This window comes from Balaenoptera acutorostrata, chromosome 5, assembly GCF_949987535.1.
Source record: "Balaenoptera acutorostrata chromosome 5, mBalAcu1.1, whole genome shotgun sequence".
Lineage (NCBI taxonomy): Eukaryota > Metazoa > Chordata > Mammalia > Artiodactyla > Balaenopteridae > Balaenoptera > Balaenoptera acutorostrata.
In genome coordinates, this window is record NC_080068.1 from 50,588,837 (window position 1) to 50,604,353 (window position 15,517).

The 15,517-nt window shown below is 40.4% G+C and overlaps 1 protein-coding gene across 1 annotated transcript in view; it reads left to right on the plus strand.

The window, feature by feature from the left end:
• Nucleotides 1–15,133, plus strand: part of PPEF2 (protein phosphatase with EF-hand domain 2) — a 50,891-nt gene extending 35,758 nt beyond the window's left edge. The window contains exons 13-19 of the mRNA XM_007165557.3: nucleotides 793–1,176; nucleotides 2,198–2,383; nucleotides 3,512–3,654; nucleotides 6,736–6,842; nucleotides 7,787–7,950; nucleotides 8,691–8,778; nucleotides 11,141–15,133. Of these exons, the coding sequence (XP_007165619.3) occupies nucleotides 793–1,176; nucleotides 2,198–2,383; nucleotides 3,512–3,654; nucleotides 6,736–6,842; nucleotides 7,787–7,950; nucleotides 8,691–8,778; nucleotides 11,141–11,343 (1,275 nt within the window). The 3' untranslated portion in view covers nucleotides 11,344–15,133. The remainder of the gene's footprint in view (nucleotides 1–792; nucleotides 1,177–2,197; nucleotides 2,384–3,511; nucleotides 3,655–6,735; nucleotides 6,843–7,786; nucleotides 7,951–8,690; nucleotides 8,779–11,140) is intronic.
• Nucleotides 15,134–15,517: the final 384 nt, after the last annotated feature.

Below are 15,517 nucleotides of genomic sequence, written 5' to 3' on the forward strand. Positions count from 1 at the left end.
CTCCCTTTGGCTGGATACCCCAGCTCTGCTCTGTGGCCTGAGCCCTCTCTTTCTCATGATCAGAATTCTTCCTGCTTGTGTCCTCTACATTGGTGGCTTGGTCCCAGTACCATAATGACTCTGAGGCAGTGAGAGGGACCACACTCAGTCCCTTTGGCAAGAAGAGTATCTTCCCGATTAGGTCCAGGCTGAAAAGAGGTCCTCCCTTCCCCTCCCCTGTCCTTCCTCAGCAGACAAGATAGCACTTCCTGTAAACTGCCAGTAAGTGCTGTCTCTCCCACAGTAAGCATCAAGTTTTTCCCATTCCAACATTTCTCAGCCATAGGCTGCATTTCTTCTCCTTTGTTTTTGCGTCTGTGGAACAACAGGAAAGTCAATAAGGGCTGTCCTTCCTGAGAGGTGCCCTTTCCCATCCTTGTCTAAAAAATCGCTAGGTTCCTAGAAACAATGACCTAGGTTAGCATTTTCTAATTATCTGTGGTGGAGGACCAGTTTTCATAAATTTCTAATTTGTCACAGATCAATACTATTGTAAAATCCAATAAATGTGAATGACTAGAAAAATGAAATACAAACAAAACATAAGCCCACTGATCACGTGCTTGAACGACAGCAATATCAAATTGCTATAAAAGCTTCTAAAGGCTTACTCCTAGTTCTCTGCTGACCTTGTCACTGCCGGGACAATCCGTGGAGCCCAATGTGGGGAGCACTGCCTTGATGCCAAAGGGCTGCTCAGAAAGGACCAACCGTCTCATTGAAGCATCTGTTATCTTTTATGGACATTTTTAGATTGTTTCCACCATGAGGTGCAAAACGAGAAAGGAGCATAAGAAACAGGCGGAGAAGGGAAAAGCCAACCAGACGAGCTCTGCCGGGAGACCCTCCCCGTGGTTCCTCCCCCAAAGCCGCTCTCCCCCCACCTCGCCCCTCCGCCCCAGCAGCCAGAAGGCCCACAGAGCCGGGCGCTCCTCCAGCGTCCCCTGCAGGGTCCCCCTGGACCCCAACGAGCTCTCCCATTGGGCGCGGCACTCCATGGACCTGGAGCTGGAGAGGTGTCGGCAGCAAGCGGGCTTCCCGGTGATCAAGGAGAAGGAGGAGCCCTTGCCCTTGGCATCCGAAGCGGACCCGGAAGCTGAAGGGGGGCCAGAGCCCACTCAGGAGGCGTGGAGGCAGGTGGGTGTGGCCGGCGCTACTCCCTGCAGTTTGGCTGCCTTCGGGAAGGAGCGAGGATTTCAGAAAAACCGAACAAATCTCCTCCTTCCATGTAAATTCAGACTGGTTTTTTTTTTTCGCCCCTCTTTCTCTCCCTCCCTGGAGTGAGAACACCCCAGAAGGATATTGGTATTTGCCTAATGACTCATACTTTGGAGTTTTATAAAGGATGGGAAGATGTAGCAGGTGGGCTCTATTGTCTGCGTAAACTAGGTTTAGTGACCTAGCATCACTGGGCTAAGAAGGTAAGCCACAGTTTATTGGATGCTATTATTTTATATATATCTGACATCTATCAGTTGGCTGCTGTGGCTCAAGGCCAGAAGGGCTACATCGGCCGCTTCTGTCTTCTGTTTTCAGGCAACTAAAGGCTTTTCCAAAATCTTCAGAACTGCATCCCATGGCCACCCCTAGCTGCAAGGGAGAGTGCGAAAGCAAGTATTTAGCCAGGCACATTGCCATGCCAAATACCCCAGGAAGAGTTCTGTTAGCTAGGAAGGAGGAGAACGGAAATTGAGTAGGCACGCACAGTGCTTGCCGAAATAGATGACTCTGGCGGCCAAATGGGGGGCCGCTTCCCCAGGCCAAGACTTTGGCAGGGAGACCTGTAATCCAGGTGGGAGATTCTGCTGCCGGTGATCTTGTGTAGTAGTGCTAATAGGACTACCTGAACTCATTGGTGTTCAACCATTTTTGACCTACGAAAAATGGCAGCTTCTTATGCCTCATTCAGTAAAGAAAAGGAGGGGATTCAGAATTACTTAAGAGGTAAAATTAGCAGAACTAGCTGATGGATTGGATGGAGGGTGGTGAGAAAGAGGAGGAATCGCAGGTGACTCTGAGGTTACAAACCTCCAAGAGAGAGACGGTGAGTCTGGGTTACACTCTCCCTGAGTTATCGATCTGGACCTCAACATCGACTTACAACTGAAACTTTAAAATGCAAGTCTCTCCTTTTGCAAAATACGCCTTTTCTCTCTAGGTGGTGGATATACTGTGGAGTGACCCCATGGCTCAGGCGGGCTGCAAGGCCAACACCGTTCGAGGAGGTGGCTGTTATTTTGGGCCTAATGTGACAGAACGGTTGCTACAGAAATACAATCTGCAATTCCTGATCCGCTCGCACGAGTGCAAACCCGAGGGCTATGAATTCTGCCACGGCCGCAAGGTGGGCAGGCCTCTGCCATCGCGCAAGAGTGGTCCGGTCCATATCGCCCTTCCAGGGCATGGATGAGCTAAGGCTCTCAGCTCCTCACTGTCGGCTGTGCCTTGTAGCTGTTATCCATTTGCCATCCACTTGCCCAGAGTAACTAGGTCCTTTACAGTCATTTATCCTTGACTTTTGTAGCCTCTTTAAAACTCAAAATCTGATTGAGGCCACCACTTACCAATACCCTGAGAGGAAAGTGAGGGGCAGACATGGTCCCATTTCATGGATGGAAATATGGCCCAGTGTTTTCCCAGCCACATCTCTATTCTTTGTCACATTGCTTACTGTCACAGGTCTCAAACTACACTGTAGGGTAACAGGATCTCTGCACTGAGCCCCAGGCAGGCATTCAGGATTGTTTGTCTCCTCAGGAGCATAATTAACATCCTGTCTAAATCTTTGGGTATCTCCAAATCCTACTATGTTTGCTTAGCCTAATGCCCAGAAATACCAACTCTACAGGAGAATTACAGGTTTCCATGCTGAGGAAAAAAGTTTGACATCAACTAATGTAAGAAACATTTAACAGGAGTGTTAAACAGTTGTATAAGTTTCTTTACTGCAGGACTTCTGAGAGCCTTTAATTTCCTATATTCATTGTAAATCTCCAAGAAGAGATACAGTGTCTAGCATTTCCCATTGTCTTGACAGTGGAAATTTTTTTCACAGAACATCTCAGGAGGCCCAACACTCCAAAGGAGACTCTGCTCTGAGGCTTCACACCACCTTTAATAACTGATCTGCCTGCTAGTTGTAATGGCCATCCCAGTTAATCAGACCTAGCTTGCCTCTGAGTCGAACCAAATGAAGTGTTTTCTATGACCCCTGCTATTTTTGATTGGGATAAAAATGTGAAGAAAACATGTTGTGGATGTCCTATCAGAGTTCAAGTTTTTATTACTTGAGTCATAACTCCTGCCCTATTAGCATTAATGATAAAAAAAAATCCAAAACGAAACAAAAAAAACATAGACAAGATCAAGAAGGAACAGCCACCCCTGAAATTGGGTTGGGCCCTGTAGGGTTGAGGGTGAAGAGTTCTTCAGTGAACCTGAATGCCCGTCTCTTTCCTGCTTTTTCATTTAGGTGTTAACCATCTTTTCTGCCTCCAACTACTACGAAGTTGGCAGTAACAGAGGAGCCTATGTCAAACTAGGGCCGGCCTTGACCCCGCACATTGTGCAGTTTCAAGCTAACAAGGCAACCCACACGCTTACCATGAGGCAAAGGCAAGACTTTTCAATGAATGATTTTCAGAAAGACAGAATTATAGTGTTCGTGGAAACTTTGAAGTGCAAATGTCATTACATTTATCCAAATTCTAAGTCAGAGTTCAAAATTTAGCTGTGTCAGCAGTAGGACCTAGAATAGACATTAAAACAGGGCCTCTTCTTTCTCCTCCATACACTCTAAAATCTCCACCTACCCATCATTAATGGAAGGGACAAATTTGCTTCCTGCAGAAATTATTCTCCGTGGGTATGTCTTGGGTGAAGTCCATATACCAGGCCACTAAATCTTTCCAGGGTCACTCTTCCTTTTTCTTTCATCCTTAAAGCGTTTGTGTTACCTAGTCAACCACAGACAAAGGTTCTTTCACTATCTGGGGATTTAGCAGATGGATTTCAGTGCACACATTTGTTAACAATGCTCCTTTCTTCCTGGGAAGAGAGCATATAATATTACTTAAATGGTTTCTGTTGAGATGATTCTGAGTTCTAATCTTAGTTGAGAGCTTAGTATACACTAAGTGTTATTATAAAGGATTTATATATTGTTTCACAATGAGCTTATGAAATACATAGCATTACTAATTTCAGTTTTATAGATGAGATCATTAAGGAACAGAGGTTAAATCAGTGGCCATTGGTCACACAGCTAGTAAGTGGTGAAAGTAAGCCTTGACCCAGATAGTCTTATTTCAGAACCCACGTACTTAACAACTCTACAGTGCTGTTGCCCACTGAGAAGCTGGCCCCAGAGTATATAAGCTGCTGAAAGATACAGTTGCAGTGCTGCTGAACAAGCTTAATTATCAGTCAAACTAAATTAGAAATCAAAACAAAGTCAGCATAGGGACTTCCCTGGCAGCACAGTGGTTAAGAATCCGCCTGCCAATGCACGGGACACGGGTTCAATCCCTGGTCTGGGAAGATCCCACATGCCGCGGAGCAACTAAGCCCGTGCGCCACAACTACTTAGCCCATGCACCACAACTACTGAAGCCTGCGCGCCTAGAGCCCGTGCTCCACAACAACAGAAGGCACCGCAATGAGAAGCCCGCCCACAGCAACGAAGAGCGGCCCCCACTCGCTGCAACTAGAGAAAGTCCACGCGCAGCAACGAAGACCCAACACAGCCAAAAATAAGTAAAATTTTTTTTAAAGTGAAATTATGTAATTTTTTTAAAAAGTCAGCATAAATCTAGTGGGAAAAGAATACAGGAATATTTAATATCTGCCTTGTGTGAGTGCTATAAAAGTGCATTATTTTAAATCACTCTTGAGTTATTAAATACTCAACAGTTACTCAGCACTCAAGTTTTACACAATCAGAGCCAGCATCGCTCAAACAGAAGTATTATGTGAAAATCTAAGCTCACCAAATGATAGTCAAACGTACTATGCTACAGAATCATCTCTGGAGCTTTATAAAAAATCGTTTATTGGAGCCTCATCCCACCCCTCCCAAATTAGAATCTCCAGGGGTGGGCCCCAGGCACCTGGAATACCATGATTCCATGTGATTTAGATGTTCCCACCGCAAAAGGATTCACTGTGGGGAACCCTATAAATAACGTGTTTTAATACCATAATTAACACTCACCTTTTAAAAATATTCACTGATTGCATTAAAGCAAGTACAACATCCCCTAATTTATGCAGAAGTCACTTGTCTTAACAATTCCAACTATTTGGACCACAATGGAGAACTAAGAAGTAAAGAGGAAAACATCTCTGACAACCATAATGGATGTCTCAGTGTCCATCAACTCAAGATCATGTGTTTTTCCTAGAGGAACCCTCATTCAGAATCCATTTATTTTTGGTTTAAACCCACATCTCATGATAATAGTTTAGCCAGCCTGGAGTCCACTTGTCAAGATTGATTTCTGGCCCTTCCCCTTATTAGCTATGGGACCTTGGGCTAGTTACTTACACTGTAATAGGCATAATAGTTGTACCTACCTCAGTGGGTGTTGGAGGATTAATCAGATGATCCATGCAGAGCTCAATATGCGCTGCTTGACATAGGGACAGAGAGCCTTGCGTATCCAAGGCAGGTCTCAAGGCCATTGCTATACTCCATCCCTGCATGATAACCATCAATGAGCACAATTTACCAGAAATAGTTTAAATGCTTTTCAAACCAGTGGTTCTTAAACTTTTAGGGGGTCCCATACTTCTTTTAGCCTCTGATAAAAAGAACTCACCAGAAAAAGCACATACGCTCACACACCCATGAAATCTGAGATGAATTTTAGGCATCTCATACTTTTCTGAGGGTTTATGGAGACCATTATGCTAAGTACCTTAAATTTCAAGGAAGACTTTCATCAAACATGATTAAAATGGGGTTTTTTGGTTTGTGTTTTGGCCTTTTTTTACTTTTAGCACTTGAAAAGATAGGTTATCTGGTCATCATTTATAGAATGGCTGCTTCCTCAATGACATAGGACAAAGTATATATTTACCTTTTATCTCTTTTTATATTCTTGTTTATTCAACTACAGATATTTATTGAACACATTTTAGGCCAAGTACCATGCCCAGCATTACTCTGTTGACCCAGTAAGCATAAGAAAACTAACTTAGTGATATTTTGTTATTCATAAATCCTGCCTTGTGACTGTTTAATGTAATAATAAATTACAAGGAAAGCATATGATTATGATAACAGATACCATTTGATGAGTGCTTTCTATGTGCCGGGCTTTCTTCTAAGTGCTTTACATGAATTTACTTATTTAATCTTCACAATAATCCTATGAGTTAGGTACCATTTTTGTCACTATTTTGTAGATGGCGAAAATGAGGTACAGTATAATTTGATAACTTTACCACAAAGGTGGTGTTTCTCTAGAACTTCTGCTCTAACCACTGTCCTACACTGGGAAGGACAGAAGCATTCTGCAGACAGATCCTATTTGTGCACAGCAGGGCAAAGCAGGAGAGCATTGGGGAGAAAAAAGAGACGAGCTCTTTGAAGGTTGAGACATTAAGAAAGAGAGAGGAGAAATTTAGTAAAAATCCAAGACTATTTATTCTATACTAATGTTTTAAAATGTTCCTTTTCATCTCCTGTCCCAGGATTAGCAGAGTTGGGGAGTCGGCTCTGAGAGCCCTACATGAAAAGTTATTTGCCCATTCCTCAGATCTTCTTGTTGAATTTAAGAAGCATGATAAAGATAAAACTGGTAAGACTAATCAAGTAAAATATTCATAGAGGAGGGCAGCTGGCCAAAAAACCCTCTGTTTCAGGTAATTAGCAAATAAATATTTGTTTAAATGACCAGAAGACCTTTTTGAATACGTCCTCCCTTATTCAACTTAACATCCTAGTTATCTTTCCTAAATTCATAAATTCTAAGCTTTTAGCAGAACGTGAACTTAGCTAAATATAAACAAAGCTGGTGAAAAGAAATGGAGTCAAGGGAAGGGTGACAAGGCCAGAACTAAGCAAAAAGAAACAGGGGGACAGGTTACCAGAGTGGGTCCAAGACTAACAAAAGATCAGTGATTTGGTTTCTCACTGTTAAGTGTGTGCTTATCTGTTCCTTGTTCTATTATCCAAGCTGGAAATTTTGTCTTTTCTCAACTCGATGGAATGTCTAATGGACATTGACTACATGTAACCCTATTAAGAAATAGCAGTAACAGTCATAAAATCATAGCACTATCTTTTCGTACACATAGAAATAACCAATGCTATGTATACATGTGTGTGTGTCTGTGTATATGTACTGTGTGTGTGTGTGTGTGTGTGTGTGTATATATGTATATATATATAGTGTTTTATGATATTATTTACAAGAGTCTTGTGTGACTTCCAGTAGTATTGCCAAATAGGTTTGGCAAATAAAAACAGAATGCCTAATTACATTTGAATTATAGACAACAAATAGTTTTAAAATATAAGTATGTCCCATGCAATATTTGGGACATACTTATAGTCTGTCTGGAAATCAGATCTACTGGGCATCCTGTATTTTATCTGGCAACCCTACTTTCCAGCCAACTCTACCATAACCAACAAAAATAATGACAGTACCCATTATTTCTATTATCTACAGATAGTAAGAAGAATGTCAGGATAAAAGATTTGTAGGTGATGAGTCAACAAGTTAGCTCTTTCCTATAGGTCTAATCACCCTGAGTGACTGGGCAGCCGCCGTGGAGTCTGTGTTGCATCTAGGACTGCCATGGCGGATGCTGAGGCCACAGCTGGTGAGCAGCTTGACAGATAACAAGCTGGAGTACAAGTCCTGGCTGAAAAACTTGGCCAAAGAACAATTCAGCCATGAGGTAAGGGTGTGAAAATGGTGGATGAAGGTGTACTGTGGACCGTGAAGCCCCTTATGGAGAACTTTGAATCATAAACAACCAAATATTGAGAACCCCAAAGGGAAGATGAATGGAAACAACTATTTGTTGAGTTTCTATGTGTCAGACTTTGTGTTAAGTGACCTACACATATTGCCTCAGTTTATCCTGAAAACCACCTCCAAGAGGTAGGTATAATCAGCACCAACATATCCAAGAGAACACTGGCCACAAGGGTTAGATAACCTGCCTAGGATAATAGAGTTTCTAAGTTATAGAACTAGAACTCAAACCCAGGTCTGACTTACTTCCTTGACACGATGCTGCTTCCCCTATTTAAAAAGGTGTTTGTTCAGTAAATGCTTATGTGTAATGTATGTGAGGCCTTGGGCTACGTACTTTTTTTAAAAAAAGCTTTATTGCAATATAATTCATATATCATGCAGTTCACCCATTTAAAGTGTAGAGTTCAATGGTTTTTAGTATATTTGCAGATATGTGCAAACATCACCATGGTCAATTTTAGAACATTTTCATCATGGGCTAGGTACTTCTTAAACCATCAGATTATTTAGTAGGCTGAAGGGGGCTGGAGTGAAGGGATCCTAAAACATCTTCAGGTTCTTTCAAGAATCTTATTGTCAGGGTTGCTTGTGTGTTAATTATCTATCAGGAGAAGCCTAAACATAAAAGATAGAAGGAAAATGAGTTTTTTCTTGCAGAATATACAATCAAGTTTGCTGGAAGCACTGTATCGAAACCGATCCAACCTGGAGACCATTTTTAGGATCATAGACAGTGATCATTCAGGTAAAGGCGCTCATTATCCTGCCACTTCTGACACAGCAAGTATTTTACCTCCCACCTTTTAGTCTCCTCCCTGATTATTTACCTTTCTACTCAAGCACTTTTGGAGCAAAATTAGTGGCAGTGCTTATAAATGGGCAGAAACTAGGATAGTATTTGAGCCACATGAGCTGTTCCTACAGAAGAGGGGTTGGGCAGAGAAGAATGAAGACAAACTGAATGAGAACTTCTTATAGGAAGAATTATAATAGTTGTGATATCCCTTATCCCTTCTATCAAAGTAGCCACAAAGGAGTGAAGAGTATCTAGAACAGAAAGGCTTTTGCAATCTTACTCCCAAAGTATTATTTTTCAAAATTTTAAATTTTTAAATAATTATAGATTCACAAGGAGTTGCAAAAAAATGTCCAGGGAGGGCCTGTATACCCTCACCCTGTTTCCTCATTGTTCCAAAGGCCTTTTCAAATATTATTACTTTTTTTGAGATATAATTCACATACCATATAATTTACCCATTTAAAACGTGCAGTTCCGTGCTTTTTTAGTATATTCACAAGCTTGTGTAACTATTATCGCTATCTAATTTTGGAACGTTTTCGTCCCCCTAAAAAGAAACCTATACCGATTAGCAGTCACTCCCCATCCCCTGTTCCTTCTCCTGGCAACCATTAATCTGCTTTCTGTCTCTATGAATTTGCCTATTATGGACATTTCATATAAATAGACGTGTATGATACATGGCCTTTGGTGTCTGGCTTCTTTCATTTAGCATGTTTTCAAGGTTCACCCATGTTGTAGCATGTATCAGTTTATTTCTTTTTATAGCTGGATAATATTCCATTGTATGGATATATCACAGTTTGTTTATCTATTCATCAGTAGATAGACATTTGGATTGTTTCCACTTTTTGGCTGTTATGAATAATGTTGTTATGAACATTCATATACAACTTTGTGTGTGAACATATGTTTTCAGTTCTCTTGGATGTACTCCCAGGAGTGCAATTGCTGGACCATATGGTAAAACGATGTTTCACTTTTTGGGGAACTGTCAAACTGTTTTTTCACAGTGGCTATACCATTTTACACTCCTACTGACATTGTAAGAGGGTTCCAATTTCTCCACATTCTCACCAACACTTGTTATCTTCCATTAAAAATATTTTTTTTATAACCATCCTACTGGGTGTGAAATATCTCATTATGGTTTTGATTTGAATTTCCTTAATAACTGATGATATTGAGCATCTTTTCACGTGCTTATTGGAAATTTATATATCTCCTTTGGATAAATGTCTATTCAAATCCTTTGCCCATCTTTTAATTGGGTTTTCTTTTTATTGTTGAGTTGAAGAGTTCTTTGTATATTCTGGATATTAGGCCATTATCAGATATATGATTTGCAAATATTTTCTCTGATTTTATGGGTTATCTCTTCACTTTTTTGGTAGTGTTTTCTGACGCACAAAAGTTTTTAATTAAAAAAAGTCCAATTTATTTTTTCTTTTGTTTTTTGTGTTTTTGGTGTCATATCTAAGAAAACTAGTAACTGAAGGTCATAAGGATTTACACGTATGTATTCATCCAAGAGTTTTACAGTTTTAGCTCTTACAGTTGGGTCTTTGATCCATTTTGAGTTAATTTTTGTTTGCAGTGCAAGGTAGGGGTCTAGCTTCATTTTTTGCATGTGGATATCCAGTTGTCCCCTACCATCTGTTGAAAAAATTATCCTTCACCTGTTGAATGGTCTTGGAACCCTTGTAAAAAGTCAACTGAGGGAATTCCCTGGCGGTCCAATGGTTAGAACTCCATGCTTTCACTGAGGAGGGCACAGGTTTGATCCCTGGCTGGGGAACTAAGGTCCTGCAAGCAACGCGGTGCAGCCCCCAAAAAAAAAGGTCAACTGACCATAGATGTATAGGTCCAAAGCCTTTTTACAAGCAGATTAAATTAGTGTATGTTTAGGATGATTTAATGCAGGGTTTCTCAGCAGTGGCATTACTTACATCTTGGCTTGAGTAATTCTTTGTTTTGGTGCCCATCCTGTACATTTTAGGGTGTTTAGTAACATCCCTGGCCTTTACCTACTAGATGCAGTAACACCCTACCCCCACCCCAGTCATGACAATCAAAAATGTCTCAAAACATTTCTAAATGTCCCTATAAGGAGAGGAACACTATTGCTTCCCGCTCAGAACCACTGATTAAGTGGTTTAGTGCTATCCTCTTGGGAGTTTAAAGTGGATACTAGGCCTTGGGTGTCTTTGTTTAACAGTAGGGAGCAGGTGTCCTTGCAAGAATGTCAGAGGAAATGAGCACTGAAAACTAGACTGACTCACTAAAGTGACTTGCTTTCTCTGGTAAGGGTTCATTTCACTGGACGAGTTCAGGCAGACTTGGAAGCTGTTCAGCTCTCATATGAACATTGATGTCACAGACGACTGCATCTGTGACCTTGCCCGGAGCATTGACTTCAACAAGGATGGCCACATTGACATCAATGAGTTCCTGGAGGCCTTCCGCCTTGTGGAGCAATCCTGCTCAAAGGGTTATGCATCAGATTGCTGACAAGCCACAAACACTAGTAACAGTGACTGCAGCAGCCCAGATATACACTAAGGCCAGTCTGGTCCCCATCGTCCAAGGTGCCTCGTAAGCAATGCTGAGCTCATTGTGGGAATATCTCCCTTATTCTCCATAGCTTTGTGGAACTTTATGCTGAGAATTTGCCTACCAGTATGCATCAGAATCACCTGTGTATTCAGGTGAATTCTACCAAACATACGAAGAAGAACTTTTACCAATCCTTCTCTCAAAGTCTTCCAAAAGATTGAAGAGGAGGGAACACTCCCAAATACATTCTATGAAGCCACCATCATCCTGATACCAAAACCAGACAAAGATACCACCAAAAAAGAAAATTACAGGCCAATATCTTTGATGAATATAGATGCAAAAATTCTCAAAAAAAATTATCAAACTGAATCCAGCAACACATAAAAAAGATCATACACCACGACCAAGTAAGATTCATCCCAAGTTCACAAGTTTGGTTCAACATATGCAAATCAATGTGATACACCACATCAACAAAAGAAAAGACAAAAACCACATAATCATCTCAATACATACAGAAGAAGCATCTGACAAAATTCAACATTCATTCATGATAAAAACTCTTACCAAAATGGGTATAGAAGGAACATATCTCAACATAATAAAAGCTTTATGACAAACCTACAGCCAATATAATACTCAACGGTGAAAAGCTGAAAGACTTACCACGAAAATCTGGAATGAGACAAGGATGCCCACTCTCAACACTTCTATTCAACATAGTATTGGAAGTCATAGCCAAAGCAATCAGAAAAGAAATAAAAGGTATCCAAATTGGAAGAGAAGAGGTAAAATTGTCATTATATGCAGATGACATGATACCATATACAGAAAACCCTAAAGACTCCACACAAAAACTACTGGAACTGATCAATGAATTCAGCAAGGTAGCAGGATACAAGAGTAACATACAGAAATTGGTTGCATTTCTTTACACCAGCAATGAAATATCAGAAAGGGAATGTAAAAAAACAATACGTTTTAAAATCACACCAAAAAAAAAAAAAATACTTAGGAATAAACCCGACCAAGGAGGTGAAAGACTGATATGCTGAGAACTATAAAACATTAATAAAGGAAATTAAAGATGATTCAAACAAATGAAAGATATCCCATGCTTTTGGCCTGGAAGAATTAATATTGTTAAAATGGCCATACTACCCAAAGCAATCTACAGATTTAATGTAATCCCTATCAAATTACCCATGACGTTTTTCACAGAACTAAAACAAATAATCCTAAAATTTATATGGAACCATAAAGATCCAGAATTGCCAAAGCAATCCTAAGGAAAAAGAACAAAGGAGGAGGCTTCCCTGGTGGCGCAGTGGTTAAGAACCCACCTGCCAATGCGGGGGACACGGGTTTGAGCCCTGGTCCAGGAATATCCCACATGCCATGGAGCAACTAAGCCCGTGTGTCACAGCTACTGAGCCTGTGCTCTAGAGCCCGTGAGCCACAACTACTGAGCCTGCATGCCACAACTACTGAAGCTCACGCTCCTAGAGCCTGTGCTCCACAACGAGAGAAGCCACTGCAATGAGAAGCCCACGCACTGCAACGAAGAGTAGCCCCCACTCGCTGCAACTAGAGAAAAGCCCTCATGCAGCAATGAAGACCCAACGCAGCCATAAATAAATACATAAATAAATAAATAAATAAAAATTAAGAAAAAAAAAGAACAAAGGAGGAGGCATAACCCTCCCAGACTTCAAACAATACTACAAAGCTACAGTAATCAAAACAGTGTGGTATTGGCACAAAAACAGAGATATGGATCAATGGGACAGAATAGAGACCCCAGAAATAAACCCACACACCTATGGTCAATTAATCTTTGACAAAGGAGGCAAGGATATAAAATGAAAAAACGACAGTTTCTTTAGTGAGTGGTGCTCGCTAAAGTGGTTCTTTAGCAAGTCTACAAATAACAAATGCTGGAGAGGGTGTGGAGGAAAGGGAACCCTCCTACACTGTTGGTGGGAATGTAAGTTGGTGCAGCCACTATGGAAAACAGTATGGAGGTTCCTCAGAAAACTAAAAATAGAATTACCATATGATCCAGCAATCCCACTCCCTGGGCATATATCCAGACAAAACTATAATTCAAAAAGATACATGCACCCCTATGTTCATAGCAGCATTATTCACAATAGCCAAGACATGGAAACAACCTAAATGTCCATCGACAGATGAATGGATAAAGAAGATGTGGTACATATATACAATGGAATACTACTCAGCCATAAAGAAGAGGGAAATAATGCCATTTGCAGCAACATGGATGAAACTAGAGATTATCATACTAAGTGAAGTAAGTCAGAAAGAGAAAGACAAATACCATATGATATCACTTATGTGTGGAATCTAAAATATGGCACAAATGAACCTATCTATGAAACAGAAACAGAATCACAGATATAGAGAACAGACTTGTGGTTGCCAAGGGGATGGGAGATAAGGGGAGGGATGGACTGCGAGTTTGGGGTTAGTAGATGCAAACTATTACATATAGAATTGATAAACAACAAGGTCCTATTGTGTAGCACAGGGAACTATATTCAGTATCCTGGGATAAACCGTAATGGAAAAGAATATAAAAAAGAATGTATATATGTGTATAGCTGAGCTACTTTGCTGTACAGCAGAAATAAACACATTATAAATCAACTATACTTCAATAAAAAAAATAATCACCTGTGTATTTGGGGGTGGGGATGAGGTTAGAGTGTTTCTGCGTATTTTTAAATACATAGGTGCCCTATCCCACCTCAGAATTTTCACAAGGTAGGACCCAGGTATAAGTATTTTAAAATTCTGAAGTCTATCCCAGTTAAGAACCACTGATAATTCAACCCCTTCATTGTTTTCATTGCATACCTTTTATTTATTGTTTTTACAATGTCTTATTGGTAAAGGAAAGTTGTGAAAAATTGTTTGTGTAATCCCATGACCCAAACATATGGATTCTTTTCATTATTTACTTTTTCTTGTTAAAACTAAAATGTTTATATAATTTAATGTCCTGCTTTTTTATAAATTGACATCTGTGTTGCTACATACTCTTAATGATTATTCCTTTAATGGCTGCATAATTTCAAATAGATGTAATATAATCTATTCAGCCATGCTCCAATTGTTAAACATGTGTATTGTTTCCAGTTTTTAATTATTATAAATAACACTATGGTTAATAACTTTGTGCATATAGCTTGTTTCATAAAAAGCTCTTGAATGATACATTTTCTTAGCCTAGACTCCCAGGAATGAGACTACTTTGTCAAATGTTGGATTAGTCTATAAAAAGATTTACTGTAAGGCTCATGTGATTATGGCGGCTGAGAAGTCCCAAGATCTGCAGTCAGCAAGCTGGAGACCCTGGAGAGTTGATGGTGTGGTTCCAGTCTGAGTCTGAAGGCAGGAGAAGACTGATATTCCAGCTTAAAGACTGTCAAGCAGAGAGAAAGAATTTTTTCTTACTCAGCCTTTTTTTTTTAATTTTATTTTTTTATACAACAGGTTCTTATTAGTCATCAATTTTATACACATCAGTGTATACATGTCAATCCCAATCGCCCAATTCAGCACACCATCATCCCCACCACCCCCCACCCCGCGGCTTTCCCCCGTTGGTGTCCATACGTTTGTCCTCTACATCTGTGTCTCAACTTCTGCCCTGCAAACCGGTTCATCTGTACCATTTTTCTAGGTTCCACCTACATGCGTTAATATACGATATTTATTTTTCTCGTTCTGACTTACTTCACTCTGTATGACAGTCTCTAGATCCATCCACGTCTCAACAAATGGCCCAATTTCGTTACTTTTTATGGCTGAGTAATATTCCATTGTATATATGTACCACATCTTCTTTATCCATTCGTCTGTCGATGGGCATTTAGGTTGCTTCCATGACCTGGCTATTGTAAATAGTGCTGCAATGAACATTGGGGTGCATGTGTCTTTTTGACTTATGGTTTTGTCTGGCTATATGCCCAGCAGTGGGATTGCTGGATCATATGGTAATTCTATTTATAGTTTTTTAAGGAACCTCCATACTGTTCTCCATAGTGGCTGTATCAATTTACATTCCCACCAACAGTGCAAGAGGGTTCCCTTTTCTCCA